Source organism: Pleurodeles waltl, chromosome 12 (genome assembly GCF_031143425.1).
Source record: "Pleurodeles waltl isolate 20211129_DDA chromosome 12, aPleWal1.hap1.20221129, whole genome shotgun sequence".
Lineage (NCBI taxonomy): Eukaryota > Metazoa > Chordata > Amphibia > Caudata > Salamandridae > Pleurodeles > Pleurodeles waltl.
This window is the reverse complement of record NC_090451.1, coordinates 654,657,841-654,675,438: the sequence shown is the minus strand read 5'-3', so window position 1 is coordinate 654,675,438 and position 17,598 is coordinate 654,657,841. Positions and strand designations below refer to the sequence as shown.

Below are 17,598 nucleotides of genomic sequence, written 5' to 3'. Positions count from 1 at the left end.
AGAGTTACCCCACCACCCTCTCCTCCGCCTGTGATTAACGTCTCACCAGCACAAACTCCATCACACTCCCCAGCTCACACCACCATGAGCCAGGGTGACCAAGATCAGGACGCATGGGACCTATACGACGCCCCAGTGTCAGATAACAGTCCGGAGGCATACCCTACAAAGCCATCTCCACCAGAAGACAGCACCGCGTATTCTCAAGTGGTGGCTAGAGCAGCACAATTTCACAACGTAAGCCTCCACTCAGAACAGGTCGAGGATGATTTCTTATTCAACACCCTCTCCTCCACCCACAGCTCCTACCAAAGCCTGCCTATGCTCCCTGGTATGCTCCGGCACGCAAAAGACATCTTTAAGGAGCCGGTCAAAAGTAGGGCAATCACACCAAGGGTGGAAAAAAAGTATAAGGCGCCTCCTACAGACCCGGCTTTCATCACTACACAGCTGCCACCAGACTCTGTCGTTGTAGGAGCAGCTAGGAAAAGGGCCAACTCTCACACATCTGGAGATGCACCACCCCCAGATAAAGAGAGCCGCAAGTTCGATGCAGCTGGTAAAAGAGTCGCAGCACAAGCTGCAAACCAGTGGCGCATCGCGAACTCCCAGGCACTACTTGCGCGCTATGACAGAGCCCACTGGGACGAGATGCAACATCTCATTGAACATCTGCCCAAGGACTTACAAAATAGGGCAAAACAAGTGGTTGAGGAGGGACAGACCATTTCCAACAACCAGATCCGCTCCTCCATGGACGCTGCAGATACAGCTGCACGGACAATTAATACATCTGTAACTATCAGAAGGCATGCATGGCTCCGAACGTCTGGATTTAAACCAGAGATTCAACAAGCAGTTCTCAATATGCCTTTTAATGAAAAAGAACTGTTCGGTCCAGAAGTGGACACAGCGATTGAGAAACTCAAAAAAGATACGGACACTGCCAAAGCCATGGGCGCACTCTACTCCCCGCAGAGCAGAGGGAATTACAGCACATTCCGTAAAACGCCCTTTCGAGGGGGGTTTCGAGGTCAAAGCACACAAGCCAGCACCTCACAAGCCACACCGTCCAGTTACCAGGGACAGTATAGAGGAGGTTTTCGGGGACAATATAGAGGAGGGCAATTCCCTAGAAATAGAGGAAGATTTCAAAGTCCCAAAGCCCCTACTACTAAACAGTGACTCACAGGTCACTCACCCCCTCCACACAACACCAGTGGGGGGAAGAATAGGCCATTATTACAAAGCATGGGAGGAAATCACTACAGACACTTGGGTTCTAGCAATTATCCAACATGGTTATTGCATAGAATTTCTACAATTCCCTCCAAACATACCACCAAAAGCACAAAATTTAACAACACACCATTCCAATCTCCTGGAGATAGAAGTGCAGGCACTATTGCAAAAGAATGCAATCGAATTAGTGCCAAACACACAAATAAACACAGGAGTTTACTCACTGTACTTTCTGATACCAAAGAAGGACAAAACACTGAGACCAATCCTAGACCTCAGAGTAGTGAACACTTTCATCAAATCAGACCACTTCCACATGGTCACACTACAAGAAGTACTGCCATTGCTAAAACTACACGACTACATGGCAACTTTAGACCTCAAGGATGCTTATTTCCATATACCAATACACCCATCGCACAGGAAATACCTAAGGTTTGTATTCAAAGGAATACATTACCAATTCAAGGTACTGCCTTTCGGATTAACAACCGCACCAAGAGTCTTTACCAAATGTCTAGCGGTAGTCGCTGCACACATAAGAAGGCAGCAAATACATGTGTTCCCATATTTGGACGACTGGCTAATCAAGGCCCATTCGTTCAAACAGTGCTCAAATCACACAAATCAGATCATACAAACCCTCTTCAAACTAGGGTTCACCGTCAATTTCACAAAATCCAAAATTCTGCCACGCAAGGTACAACAATACCTGGGAGCCATAATAAACACATCAAAAGGAGTAGCCACTCCAAGTCCACAAAGAATTCAAAATTTCAACACCATCATACAACGCATGTATCCAACACAAAAGATACAGGCAAAGATGGTATTACAACTCCTAGGCATGATGTCATCATGCATAGCCATTGTCCCAAACGCAAGACTGCACATGAGGCCCTTACAACAATGCCTAGCATCACAGTGGTCTCAAGCACAGGGTCACCTTTTAGATCTGGTGTTAATAGACCGCCAAACTTACCTCTCGCTTCTGTGGTGGAACAACATAAATTTAAACAAGGGGCGGCCTTTCCAAGACCCAGTGCCACAATACGTAATAACAACAGATGCTTCCATGACAGGGTGGGGAGCACACCTCGATCAACACAGCATACAAGGACAATGGAACGTACATCAAACAAAACTGCATATCAATCACCTAGAACTTCTAGCAGTTTTTCAAGCACTAAAGGCTTTCCAACCAATAATAGTTCACAAATACATTCTCGTCAAAACAGACAACATGACAACAATGTATTATCTAAACAAGCAGGGGGGGACGCACTCCACGCAGTTAAGCCTGCTAGCACAAAAAATTTGGCATTGGGCAATTCACAACCAAATTCGCCTAATTGCACAGTTTATACCAGGGATACAAAATCAACACGCAGACAATCTCTCTCGAGATCACCAACAGGTCCACGAATGGGAAATTCACCCCCAAATTCTGAACACTTATTTCAAACTCTGGGGAACACCTCAGATAGACTTGTTTGCGACAAGGGAGAACGCAAAATGCCAAAACTTCGCATCCAGATACCCACACAAACAATCCCAAGGCAATGCCCTATGGATGAACTGGTCAGGGATATTTGCTTACGCTTTTCCTCCTCTCCCTCTCCTTCCTTACCTGGTAAACAAACTCAGTCAAAGCAAACTCAAACTCATATTGATAGCACCAACTTGGGCAAGGCAACCCTGGTACACAACGCTACTAGACCTATCAGTGGTACCCTGCATCAAATTGCCCAACAGGCCAGATCTGTTGACACAGCACAACCAAAAGATCAGACACCCAGATCCAGCATCGCTGAATCTAGCAATCTGGCTCCTGAAATCCTAGAATTCGGGCACTTACAACTTACCCAAGAATGTATGGAAGTCATAAAACAAGCAAGAAGGCCATCCACCAGGCACTGCTATGCAAGTAAATGGAAGAGGTTTGTTTGCTACTGCCATATTAATCAAATACAACCATTACACACAACTCCAGAACATGTAGTGGGTTACTTGCTTCACTTACAAAAATCTAACCTAGCTTTCTCTTCCATTAAGATTCACCTTGCAGCAATATCTGCATACCTGCAGACTACCTATTCAACTTCCCTATATAAAATACCAGTCATTAAAGCATTCATGGAGGGCCTTAGGAGAATTATACCACCAAGAACACTACCTGTTCCTTCATGGAACCTAAATGTTGTCCTAACTAGACTTATGGGTCCACCTTTTGAACCCATGCACTCCTGCGACATACAGTTCCTAACCTGGAAGGTGGCATTTCTCATCGCCATTACTTCCCTGAGAAGAGTAAGCGAGATTCAGGCGTTTACTATACAGGAACCTTTTATACAACTACACAAAAATAAAGTCGTCCTAAGGACCAATCCTAAATTTTTGCCAAAGGTTATTTCCCCGTTCCATCTAAATCAAACAGTGGAACTTCCAGTGTTCTTTCCACAGCCAGATACCGTAGCTGAAAGGGCACTACATACATTAGATGTCAAAAGAGCATTGATGTATTACATTGACAGAACAAAAAACATCAGAAAGACTAAACAACTCTTTATTGCATTTCAAAAACCTCATGCAGGAAACCCAATTTCAAAACAAGGTATAGCCAGATGGATAGTTAAATGCATCCAAATCTGCTACCTTAAAGCTAAACGACAGCTGCCCATTACACCAAGGGCACACTCAACCAGAAAGAAAGGTGCTACCATGGCCTTTCTAGGAAACATCCCAATGCAAGAAATATGTAAGGCAGCCACATGGTCTACGCCTCACACATTCACCAAGCACTACTGTGTAGACGTGTTATCCGCACAACAAGCCACAGTAGGTCAAGCCGTATTAAGGACATTATTTCAGACTACTTCCACTCCTACAGGCTGATCCACCGCTTTTGGGGAAATAACTGCTTACTAGTCTATGCAGAACATGCGTATCTACAGCGACAGATGCCATCGAACTGAAAATGTCACTTACCCAGTGTACATCTGTTCGTGGCATCAGTCGCAGTAGATTCGCATAATCGATCCGTATAAAGTCACTCAGATGTCTCACTGTCACCTGGGTGATGTCTACAATGAAAGTGTTTTCTTTCTTTTGGTCTTAATCAAGAGCTTCCAGACATCTGTACTTAGTTGTGCTGAGACATCCTGAACCCTGTAAATGTATGCAGCTGTTGTAGCACTGTACTGCCTCCATATATTCCATACCATGAGCAAGGGAGTTTCATGTCTTAACCTGTGTTAAGTGGCTAGTCCAGAAAGGACTTTTAGACCAGGGAACAGTCCCAAAACTAGGGATTTTTCTTTGTTCTCTAGGAAAGTTTTATAATGGACGTTGGAAGTTGCACTTTGGACAAGGCAATGGTCCCTTAACTTAAGAGGTTCACAGTTTTGCTTTTAGTCTATTTCCCAAAGATGTTTACCTGGTGCCCCGTGAGGGCATGCAGTTGATCCTTTTCATCCCAAGGGATTATGTACAACTGTGCTTTCTCTTAGAGCATCTTATTTCGTTCCTGACTAAACATGGAGTAGATAATGTGCTGTTTGGTTGAATTCCAAAATACTGCAAAGTAACATTTTCCCCTATTTTTTTTTTGTTGTTGTAATTTTTATTCTGTGTTGTCCTTTTGGTCAATAGATTTACATTGTTTCTCAGTGACTACGTGTAAGGAAATGCCTCCTTGGTATGGTTACCCCCTAACATTTTCCCTTTGCTGATGCTAAGTTTTAATTGAAAGTGTGCTGGGGCCCTGCTAACCAGCCCCCAGCACCAATGTTCCTTCCCTAAACTGTACCTTTGCTTCCACAATTGGCACAGCTCTGGCAGTCAGATAAGTCCCTTGTAACTGGTACCCCTGGTACCAAGGGCCCTGATGCCAGGGAAGGTCTCTAAGGGCTGCATCATGTCTTATGCCACCCTGGGGACCCCTCACTCAGAATATTGTGTGTGCTGGTGGGGAGAAAATGACTAAGTCGACATGGCACTCCCCTCAGAGTGCCATGCCCACCTCACACTGCCTGTGGCATAGGTAAGTCACCCCTCTAGCAGGCCTAACAGCCCTAAGGCAGGGTGCACTATACCACAGGTGATGGCATAGGTGCATGAGCACTATGCCCCTACAGTGTCTAAGAAAAACTTTAGACATTGTAAGTGCAGGGTAGCCATAAGAGTATATGGTCTGGGAGTCTGTCATACACGAACTCCACAGCACCATAATGGCTACACTGAAAACTGGGAAGTTTGGTATCAAACTTCTCAGCACAATAAATGCACACTGATGCCAGTGTGCAATTTATTGTAACATGCACCCAGAGGGCATCTTAGAGATGCCCCCCTGAATACCAATCCGACTTCTAGTGTAGGCTGACTAGTTTCTGCCAGCCTGCCACACACCAGACATGTTGCTGGCCACATGGGGAGGGTGCCTTTGTCACTCTGTGGCCAGGAACAAAGTTTGTACTGGGTGGAGGTGCTTCTCACCTGCCCCTGCAGGAACTATAACACCTGGCAGTGACCCTCAAAGGCTCACCCCTTTTGTTACAGAACTCCAGGGCAACCCAGCTAGTGGAGATGCCCGCCCCTTCGGCCACTGCCCCCACTTATGGCGGCAAGGCTGGAGGAGATAATGAGAAAAACACGGAGGAGTCACCCACCAGTCGGGACAGCCCCTAAGGTTTCCTGAGCTGAGGTGACCCCTGCCTTTAGAAATCCTCCATCTTAGTTTTGGAGGCTTCCCCCAATAGGATTAGGGATGTGCCCCACAGGGAGGAGGCACAAAGAGGCTGTAGTCACCCTCCAGGACAGTAGCCATTGACTACTGCCCTCCCAGACCTAAACACACCCCTAAATCTAGTATTTAGGGGCAACCCAGGAAATCAGATTCCTGCAACTTGAAGAAACAGGAAGGACTGCTGACCTACAAGCCTACAGAGAAGACGGAAGACAACTGCTTTGGGCTCAGCCCTACCGGCCTGTCTCCTGATTCGAAAAACCTGCAACCAGCGATGCATCCGACAGGGACCAGCGACTTCTGGAGCCTCAGAGGACTGCCCTGGACTAAAGGACCATGAAACTCCTGTGAGCAGCGGCTCTGCTCAAGAACAGCAACTTCTTTGCAACAAAGAAGCAACTTTCAAAGACTTCATGTTTCCCGCCGGAAACGTGAAACTTCACACTCTGCACCCGACGCCCCCAGCTCGAGATCCAGAGAACAAACACCACAGGGAGGACTCCCCGGTGACTGTGAGCCTGTGAGTAGCCTGAGACGACCCTCCTGAGCCCCCACAGCGACGCCTGCAGAGAGAATCCAGAGGCTCCCCCTGACCGCGACTGCCTGTAACAAGGGACCCAATGCCTCGAACCAGCAATGCACCTGCAGCCCCCAGGACCTGAAGGAACAGAGCCTCAGTGCAGGAGTTACCCCCAGGCGACCCTATGCCTAGCCCAGGTGGTGGCTGTCCCGAGAAGCCCCCACCTGTGCCTGCCTGCACCGCTAGAGTGACCCCCTGGTCCCTCCATTGATTCCTATCTGAAACCCGACACCTGCTCTGCACCCAGCCGCCCCTGTGCTGCTCAGGGTGTGTTTTGTGTGCCTACTTGACGTCACCCCCCCCCCCCCCCCAGGGCTCTACAAAACCCCCCTGGTCTGCCCCCGAGGATGCGGGTACTTATCTGCTGGCAGACTGGAACCGGAGCACCCCTGTTCTCCATAGGTGCCTATGTGTTTTGGGCACCTCTTTGACCTCTGCACATGACCGGCCCTGAGCTGCTGGTGTGGTAACTTTGGGGTTGCCTTCAACCCCCAATGGTGGGCTGCCTATGCCCAGGAACTGAGACTTGTAAGTGTTTTACTTACCTCACAAACTAATCTTTACTTACCTCCCCCAGGAACTGTTGATTTTTGTTACTGTCCACTTTTAAAATAGCTTATTGCCATTTTAACAAAGACTGTATATGATATTGCTTTTATTCGAAGTTCCTAACTTACCTGTGTGAAGTACCTTGCATTTTATTTGATTACTTCAAATATCGAACCTGTGGTTCTTAAAATAAACTAAGAAAATATATTTTTCTATATAAAAACCTATTGGCCTGGAATTGTCTTTGAGTGTGTGTTCCTCATTTATTGCCTGTGTGTGTACAACAAATGCTTAACAGTACCCACTGATAAGCCTACTGCTCGAACACACTACAGCAAAATAGAGCATTAGAATTATCTAATTTTGCCACTATCTTACCTCTAAGAGGAACTCTTGGATTCTGTGCACACGATCTCTTACTTTGAGATAGTATATACAGAGCCAACTTCCTACACTACATTTTTAAAATTTTTTGCTGTATTGTGAAATGTGAATCCTCAAACCTATAATTTGTAAATTCAGAACGAATCTTCCACCCAGGCCTATCGTAGAGCTCCCTCCAAATCATCTAGCCTGTATTCAGGATAATCCAGTTTCCTAGATATTTTCATAGAAAACATCACGTCCAGTCTAAATGTTTATCTCCAGTATATCTCTGATACAGCGGTTGTCCCCACACCCTCTTAATTGGCTGTCTTTTCTCCTTCGATGTCACTGTGAGGGAGTTGCATACATGTCCAAGGAAAGTTATGGCATTAGGTACTTGTGTACTCTTAGAACATTGCCTCCTTTACTTCTACGGTGCCTTTGGGCTGCAATGTCACAGATCTAGTTTAAGATTAATGGGTTGATTGCATAATTTTAATAAAAATTTAGATATAAAAAGGGATGGAGCCATGGCCACGAGGAAGAACTGCACATATGTATCAAAGTTTGAAAGCTTTAAATGTGTTTTTTTTCAACCACCTTTAACGAGTTTACTGATTTAAATAGTGAGAATGTGGGGCCAACAATGAACTAACTAGCATGACCGAGGTACTTCCTTAAGTTAATTTTCCCTTTATTATTGAATTGTGGCTTGACCAAAAGTTTGTTCAAGTGTGTCTAAAAATGTTTCACTTTCTTGCAGTGCGCAAACTGGCCCCTAATGAGTTTCCACACAAACTCTATGTACAGAACTACACCTCTGCTGTTCCTGGGACTTGTTTGACTGTCCGGAAGTGGCTATTTACAACAGAAGAAGAAGTTCTCTTGAATGACAACGACCTGGCAGTGACCTATTTCTTCCACCAGGTAACGGAGAAGTAAAGGGGGCTATTGAGTGAAAAGTGGACATAAACATTTCCTTCTCTTTTGGCCATTACACTATTCTGTGTATGGGAATGTCTTGAAAGAAGCCCATCATTACTCGCAGAAGTAGGTGGTTGAGCGATAATTTGCAAGTACAATATATGGAGCTTGTAGTAGCTGTATAAAAATCTCTAATTTTCATATCCGTCTTTTTGTAATATCACTGTTAAACTCTATTAAGAAACTGACATCTCAACCCATTTTAATATTTTACCACAGTAAGGTTGTGCTATCACGGTGTCAGTAGGTAGAACCAGCACATGTGCCAGGGGTAGGTCACTGAGCTGAACCACAGCCGTTTGAATAATAGAGGCATAATTGGCCTGTCAGCTGGCATGTGTCTTTCACTGAAAACTCGATCATCAGCTGAAGAGTAAACATTTATGGCAGCATTTTTGTTCACTGCACTTTTGAACTTTGTTTTTTGGAACCGTAATCTACCCATCGCTTGTTGTAAACCTCAAGCACTTTTGCAAGTGAGATTTCAAACTATTGAAGGTACATTTTGAAGTCAGCTACAACATACTGTTGGTTTGCTTATTTTCAGAGAACGCATTCCCCATTTATTCTGCACCATAGTGTATCATAAGACGATGGGAGTCCAAGGAATATGTATTGTAAAGAATGAGTACACTTTTACCTTACATTAAAAGGATTTGGCACCTTGAGGTTCTGTGACTTAATAAAGTAGCTGCCATAGTCTGTTCCTGTCAACCTCTTGGCTGACATGCAGTATCCTTTTTTTATATTGCCTACCTACCTTCATTGATCATCATTGCCACATACAGCATCACTATATCTTTCTCAGTACATTTGATACAAAGGTACAAGTAGAAAGTCCTGGAAGAAAGTTTGAACACTTGGAAAATCTTTTTTTTTTCCTCCTGTCTCCTGGTGTGGAATCTGGACCCAAAGTTTGCTCAACATGTGCTTCATGGTTTGCCTCTTAGGCCCTCGATGATGTAAAGAAGGGTTATATCAAGGCTGAGGAGAAGTCGTACCAGTTGCAGAAGCTTTCTGAGCAGAGAAAGATGGTAATGGTAAGATTGTCCCATACATTATGTCACATATTTCCATTCATGCCATGCCTGATGACCAATACCATGCTTGACCTCCTACAAGAACTACACCAAGACTTTCAACTCTCAAGCCCCACATGTCACTTCCAGCAACCAGCCCAGTACATTTCACAAACTCCATGCTTACAGTTCCCAACCGCCTAAGCCACCCCCATCAGCTTACATATCCATACTTTACTGCCTCAAGTGCCATTCCCATCTGTACACTATTCCACCTACACATTGCTTTTGAAATGAATGATTTAAATATATATTTTTTGTCTGTAAGGTGCTTTCTCATGGCAGCCAGTATTTTTAATTACCCAAATGTAATGTCAAAAATACTTGTTAATGGCCAAAGAACATACTTGAGAACATTGTTTAAAATTCGAATTTCACTGCTGTTTAGTATCCCATTCAAATTAAATCATATGACAGATCATTTTTGATCATTTTATCTCACATGTGAAGAAAATGTCAACAAAGAGGTTTTTAACACTTTCATTTATCAATGTCTTTTCAAACTGGCCTTTCAGAGGGTGCCAGGTGTAAATTTCCACTAGGTGTCCTGGTGCACTACAACATGTTGCAGCAGACTAAAAACGAAGGGCCTCATTTAGATCTTGGCCGAGGGGAATACTCCGTCACTAACACATCGGACGTCCCGTCCGCCGTGTTATGATCCCATTATATCCTATGGAGATCATATCACGGGGGAAGGGATATCTGTCACGTTTGTGACGGAGTATTCCATCCGCTGAGACCAAAATCAGACCCTAAGTGTTGTATATTTTAGAACTAAAATGGTAAACCTGAATATTTTCTCTAAAAAGGCCCAATCTTTGCTACTTGCTATTTCCCAAGAATGTCTCGCCCTCTCCTGCCACCCTGAATAAACTTTGGTGCTCTGTTTTGCACTCTTAGGATAAAAGGAGATTGTTCATAATATTAAGCTATTGAAACAAAGCTCCTCCCATTTTGTGCTAGTTCATACTAAGATTGTATTCCATTGGCTGCTTGCTGCATCATGCAGCTAATCAAATCAGCTCTTCGCCGAAGTCTGCTCTTAGCTCATATACAGATAACAGTAACGGACTCCATTCACCAAATTCCCACTCTTGAGCCCACTGGTGGAGAACAAGCAGTCTCTTGAAAATTATAATGATGAAAATGCTGATACAATGTTTGCACAGTTTTTGCAGAAATGTAATCTTTGAAGCAGTCAAGTTTTAGACAATTTAGCACCACAGAAATGGTGGTCATGGGTTTCTGCCATCCTTCATCTATTGAAGAAACATCTACATCTTATTGGCTCTTAATAGCTCTATTATTTTGAGTACAGGAAGCATTTCATGCTACAAATCCTGGTAGACCTGACTTTGACCTGAAAGCTCAAGATTTGTTTGCCATTGCTCACCTGTCAACCACTTTATTTGTTGTACTCCTCTAATCTTTTCAGTGAATCCATTGTGCCCTTATTTGAAATCATTTGTGGGCCTGTGAACATGATGCTCTGCTTTACATTGTTTTTGCAGAAAAGTACCAGCTTTGAAATCTGAAATATTTTGCTGATATTCTCAAGAGATCACATCAAACCTTAAAATTAAATGCTACAAATTAACTCCTGTTTTAGATTCCTCATTCATCTTCAGATATCTTAATGTTCGATGGCATCTGTCGCTGTAGATACGCATGTTTTGCAATAGCTCGCCATCTGGTGTTGGGCCGGAGTGTTACAAGTTGTTTTTCTTCGAAGAAGTCTTTCGAGTCACGGGACCGAGTGACTCCTCCTTTTGTCTCCATTGCGCATGGGCGTCGACTCCATCTTCGATTGTTTTTTTTCCGCCATCGGGTTCGGACGTGTTCCTGTCGCTCCGAGTTTCGGAATGGAAAGATAGCTAATTTCGGAAGATTTTCGTCGGTATTGTTGCGTTCGGGATCGGCGTAGTTAGATTCAACACCGCGTCGAAGGATCGAAGAGCTCCGGTGCCCTTCGGGGGTAGTTTTTTCGATCCCCCCGTCGGGGCCTGGTCGGCCCGACCGCGTGCTGAAGAACGCCGATGGAACGGACCCCGTTCCGTTTCTGCCCCAAATGCCACAATAAATACCCCTATACAGACCAACACTTGGTCTGTAACCTGTGCCTGTCACCTGAGCACAGTGAAGACACCTGCGAGGCCTGTCGTGCGTTCCGGTCCCGAAAAACACTCCGAGACCGTCGAGCCAGAAGACTTCAAATGGCGTCCGCGCCGACAGCCCACCGAGAGTTCGAGGAACAAGAAGAGGAAGGTACCTTCTCGATCCAAGACTCAGACTCCGAAGGATTCGACGATACACAAACCGTGAGTAAGACGTCGAAAACCACTCAGAGGAAGATTTACAAGGCCCAGGGGACGCCACTGCCACCAGGCCATGGCTCCACCCATAAATTCGGTGACCGACCGTCGGCACCGAAAAAGGCCCAAACAGTGCCGAGATCGTCCGACTCCGGTCGAGACACCGGCACGCAGCCTTCTCGGGACCGAGAAAGTGCTGGAGACAAGCATCGACACCGAGATGCCGGTGTAGACACGGCTCGACGCCGAGACAGCGGCCCCGAAGAAGATCGGCGCCGACAGGTTTCGGCCCCGAAAATGAAAAAAGTCACCTCGGAGCCGAAAAAGGACGCAGACAGGGTTTCGGGCCCGAAACAAACTGCAACCGACCCAGCTTCAGGCTCTTATACAGAAGAGCACTCGCTAACCTCCCAAATGCAAAAGCATAGGTTTGAGGAAGAGCTACAATCAACTGATGTGGACCATACGCAAAAACGTATTTTCATACAGCAGGGGACAGGAAAAATAAGCACCCTTCCCCCTATTAGAAGAAAGAGAAGGTTGGAGTTCCAAACTGAACAGACACCACAACCAAAAGTGGTGAAAAGAGTTACCCCACCACCCTCTCCTCCGCCCGTGATTAACGTCTCACCAGCACAAACTCCATCACACTCCCCAGCTCACACCACCATAAGCCAGGGTGACCAAGATCAAGACGCATGGGACCTATACGACGCCCCAGTGTCAGATAACAGTCCGGAGGCATACCCTACGAAGCCATCTCCACCAGAGGACAGCACCGTGTATTCTCAAGTGGTGGCTAGAGCAGCACAATTTCACAACGTAAGCCTCCACTCAGAACAGGTCGAGGATGATTTTTTATTCAACACACTCTCCTCCACCCACAGCTCATACCAAAGCCTGCCTATGCTCCCTGGTATGCTCCGGCACGCAAAAGAAATCTTTAAGGAGCCGGTCAAAAGTAGGGCAATCACACCAAGGGTGGAAAAAAAGTATAAGGCGCCTCCTACAGACCCGGTTTTCATCACTACACAGCTGCCACCAGACTGTCGTTGTAGGAGCAGCTAGGAAAAGGGCCAACTCCCACACATCTGGAGATGCACCACCCCCAGATAAAGAAAGCCGCAAGTTCGATGCAGCTGGTAAGAGAGTCGCAGCACAAGCTGCAAACCAGTGGCGCATCGCGAACTCCCAGGCGCTACTTGCGCGCTATGACAGAGCCCATTGGGACGAGATGCAACATCTCATTGAACATCTGCCCAAGGACTTACAAAATAGGGCAAAACAAGTGGTTGAGGAGGGACAGACCATTTCCAACAACCAGATCCGCTCCTCCATGGACGCTGCAGATACAGCTGCACGGACAATTAATACATCTGTAACTATCAGAAGGCATGCATGGCTCCGAACGTCTGGATTTAAACCAGAGATTCAACAAGCAGTTCTCAATATGCCTTTTAACGAAAAAGAACTGTTTGGTCCAGAAGTGGACACAGCGATTGAGAAACTCAAAAAAGATACGGACACTGCCAAAGCCATGGGCGCACTCTACTCCCCGCAGAGCAGAGGGAATTACAGCACATTCCGTAAAACACCCTTTATAGGGGGGTTTCGGGGTCAGAGCACACAAGCCAGCACCTCACAAGCAACACCGTCCAGTTACCAGGGACAGTATAGAGGAGGTTTTTGGGGACAATATAGAGGAGGGCAATTCCCTAGGAATAGAGGAAGATTTCAGAGCCCCAAAACCCCTACTACTAAACAGTGACTCGCATGTCACTCACCCCCTCCACACAACACCAGTGGGGGGAAGAATAAGTCATTATTACAAAGCATGGGAGGAAATCACTACAGACACTTGGGTTCTAGCAATTATCCAACATGGTTATTGCATAGAATTTCTACAATTCCCTCCAAACATACCACCAAAAGCACAAAATTTGACAAAACATCATTCCAATCTCCTGGAGATAGAAGTGCAGGCACTATTGCAAAAGAATGCAATCGAATTAGTGCCAAACACACAAATAAACACAGGAGTTTACTCACTGTACTTTCTGATACCAAAGAAGGACAAAACGCTGAGACCAATCCTAGACCTCAGAGTAGTGAACACTTTCATCAAATCAGACCACTTTCACATGGTCACACTACAAGAAGTATTGCCATTGCTAAAACTACACGACTACATGGCAACTTTAGACCTCAAGGATGCTTATTGCCATATACCAATACACCCATCGCACAGGAAATACCTAAGGTTTGTATTCAAGGGAATACATTACCAATTCAAGGTACTGCCTTTCGGATTAACAACCGCACCAAGAGTCTTTACCAAATGTCTAGCGGTAGTCGCTGCACACATAAGAAGGCAGCAAATACATGTGTTCCCATATCTAGACGACTGGCTAATCAAGGCCCATTCGTTAATAGAGTGCTCAAATCACACAAATCATATCATACAAACCCTCTTCAAACTAGGGTTCACCGTCAACTTCACAAAATCCAAAATTCTGCCGCGCAAGGTACAACAATACCTAGGAGCCATAATAGACACATCAAAAGGAGTAGCCACTCCAAGTCCACAAAGAATTCAAAATTTCAACACCATCATACAACGCATGTATCCAACACAAAGGATACAAGCAAAGATGGTACTACAACTCCTAGGCATGATGTCTTCATGCATAGCCATTGTCCCAAACGCAAGACTGCACATGAGGTCCTTACAACAGTGCCTAGCATCACAATGGTCACAAGCACAGGGTCACCTTCTAGATCTGGTGTTAATAGACCGCCAAACTTACCTCTCGCTTCTGTGGTGGAACAACATAAATTTAAACAAAGGGCGGCCTTTCCAAGACCCAGTGCCACAATAAGTAATAACAACAGATGCTTCCATGACAGGGTGGGGAGCACACCTCTATCAACACAGCATACAAGGACAATGGAACGTACATCAAACAAAACTGCATATAAATCACCTAGAACTTCTAGCAGTTTTTCAAGCACTAAAAGCTTTCCAACCAATAATAGTTCACAAATACATTCTCGTCAAAACAGACAACATGACAACAATGTATTATCTAAACAAGCAAGGGGGGGACGCACTCCACGCCGTTAAGCCTGCTAGCACAAAAGATTTGGCGTTGGGCAATTCACAACCAAATTCGCCTAATAGCACAATTTATACCAGGGATCCAAAATCAACTCGCAGACAATCTCTCTCGAGATCACCAACAGGTCCACGAATGGGAAATTCACCCCCAAATTCTGAACACTTATTTCAAACTCTGGGGAACACCTCAGACTTGTTTGCGACAAAGGAGAACGCAAAATGCCAAAACTTCGCATCCAGATACCCACACAAACAGTCCCAAGGCAATGCCCTATGGATGAACTGGTCAGGGATATTTGCTTACGCTTTTCCTCCTCTCCCTCTCCTTCCTTACCTGGTAAACAAACTCAGTCAAAACAAACTCAAACTCATATTAATAGCACCAACTTGGGCAAGGCAACCCTGGTACACAACGCTGCTAGACCTATCAGTAGTACCCTGCATCAAATTGCCCAACAGGCCAGATCTGTTGACACAACACAACCAAAAGATCAGACACCCAGATCCAGCATCGCTGAATCTAGCAATCTGGCTCCTGAAATCCTAGAATTCGGGCACTTACAACTTACCCAAGAATGTATGGAAGTCATAAAACAAGCCAGAAGGCCATCCACCAGGCACTGCTATGCAAGTAAATGGAAGAGGTTTGTTTGCTACTGCCATATTAATCAAATACAACCATTACACACAACTCCAGAACATGTAGTGGGTTACTTGCTTCACTTACAAAAATCTAACCTGGCTTTCTCTTCCATTAAAATACACCTTGCAGCAATATCTGCATACCTGCAGACTACCTATTCAACTTCCCTATATAAGATACCAGTCATTAAAGCATTCATGGAGGGCCTTAGGAGAATTATACCACCAAGAACACCACCTGTTCCTTCATGGAACCTAAATGTTGTCCTAACTAGACTTATGGGTCCACCTTTTGAACCCATGCACTCCTGCGAAATACAGTTCCTAACCTGGAAGGTGGCATTTCTCATCGCCATTACTTCCCTAAGAAGAGTAAGCGAGATTCAGGCGTTTACAATACAGGAACCTTTTATACAACTACACAAGAATAAGGTCGTCCTAAGGACCAATCCTAAATTTTTGCCAAAGGTTATTTCACCGTTCCATCTAAATCAAACAGTGGAACTTCCAGTGTTCTTTCCACAGCCAGATACCGTAGCTGAAAGGGCACTACATACATTAGATGTCAAAAGAGCATTAATGTATTACATTGACAGAACAAAGAACATCAGAAAGACTAAACAACTATTTATTGCATTTCAAAAACCTCATGCAGGAAACCCAATATCAAAACAAGGTATAGCCAGATGGATAGTTAAATGCATCCAAATCTGCTACCTTAAAGCTAAACGACAGCTGCCCATTACACCAAGGGCACACTCAACCAGAAAGAAAGGTGCTACCATGGCCTTTCTAGGAAACATCCCAATGCAAGAAATATGTAAGGCAGCCACATGGTCTACGCCTCACACATTCACCAAGCACTACTGTGTAGACGTGTTATCCGCACAACAAGCCACAGTAGGTCAAGCCGTATTAAGAACATTATTTCAGACTACTTCCACTTCTACAGGCTGATCCACCGCTTTTGGGGAGATAACTGCTTACTAGTCTATGCAAAACATGCGTATCTACAGCGACCGATGCCATCGAACTGAAAATGTCACTTACCCAGTGTACATCTGTTCGTGGCATCAGTCGCAGTAGATTCGCATGTGCCCACCAGCCTCCCCGGGAGCCTGTAGCAGTTTGGAAGTTACCTTCAACTATTTGTATATGTATCATCTCAACCTTAAATAGGTGCATACTTAGTCACTCCATTGCATGGGCACTATTACTACAATTCAACTCCTACCTCACCCTCTGCGGGGAAAAACAATCGAAGATGGAGTCGACGCCCATGCGCAATGGAGACAAAAGGAGGAGTCACTCGGTCCCGTGACTTCAAAGACTTCTTCGAAGAAAAACAACTTATAACACTCCGGCCCAACACCAGATGGCGAGCTATTGCAAAACATGCGAATCTACTGCGACTGATGCCACGAACAGATGTACACTGGGTAAGTGACATTTTCATTACTGTGAGATGTCATTCTTCCCATTAGAGCAGAGACAAACGTTAACTTAATTTGCACTAGTAGTCTTGGAAAGTTCTGCTACGTTGTGCTTGCATGTGCAATAGCTACAGTACCTTCATTTTATGAAGTTAAAACATGAAAATTTCACCTTCCTTGCAGACACTTGTACACCGCCCTAGACCACACACACAACTAGATCTTTTGCAGTATGCACAGATGGCTTGCCAGCAGTAAAAATCTCTATTTAACCAAACATCAAACCCTTAATCTGCAAGTACTAGTACTACTGTTTTCTATGTGATCCCTGTGGTGGAAGTTTAATTTGTTCTAGTCTGGGAACTTGCCATGTCTCACATTGACTAGGAAGGAGAGATTGTGCACTTAGTTTTTCAACATATTTTTCATGAATCTGTTTTTAGATCACTCCATAGCGGTGGCAACAACCACCAAGTGAATTTCGACCCTGAGTGAAAGTGGCTATGTCTGGTGTCACTTGGTGACACAAGCAAGTCATTCCTTTTG

The 17,598-nt window shown here is 45.0% G+C and overlaps 1 protein-coding gene across 2 annotated transcripts in view; it reads left to right on the top strand.

Annotated features, from left to right (window-relative positions):
• Window positions 1–17,598, top strand: part of SNX27 (sorting nexin 27) — a 159,754-nt gene that overhangs the window by 106,020 nt on the left and 36,136 nt on the right. Inside the window, exons 7-8 of one of the 2 annotated variants that reach the window (XM_069218325.1) lie at window positions 8,245–8,408; window positions 9,416–9,505. In XM_069218325.1, coding sequence (XP_069074426.1) covers window positions 8,245–8,408; window positions 9,416–9,505 — 254 coding nt within the window. The remainder of the gene's footprint in view (window positions 1–8,244; window positions 8,409–9,415; window positions 9,506–17,598) is intronic. The other variant, XM_069218326.1, reaches the window with a different exon arrangement.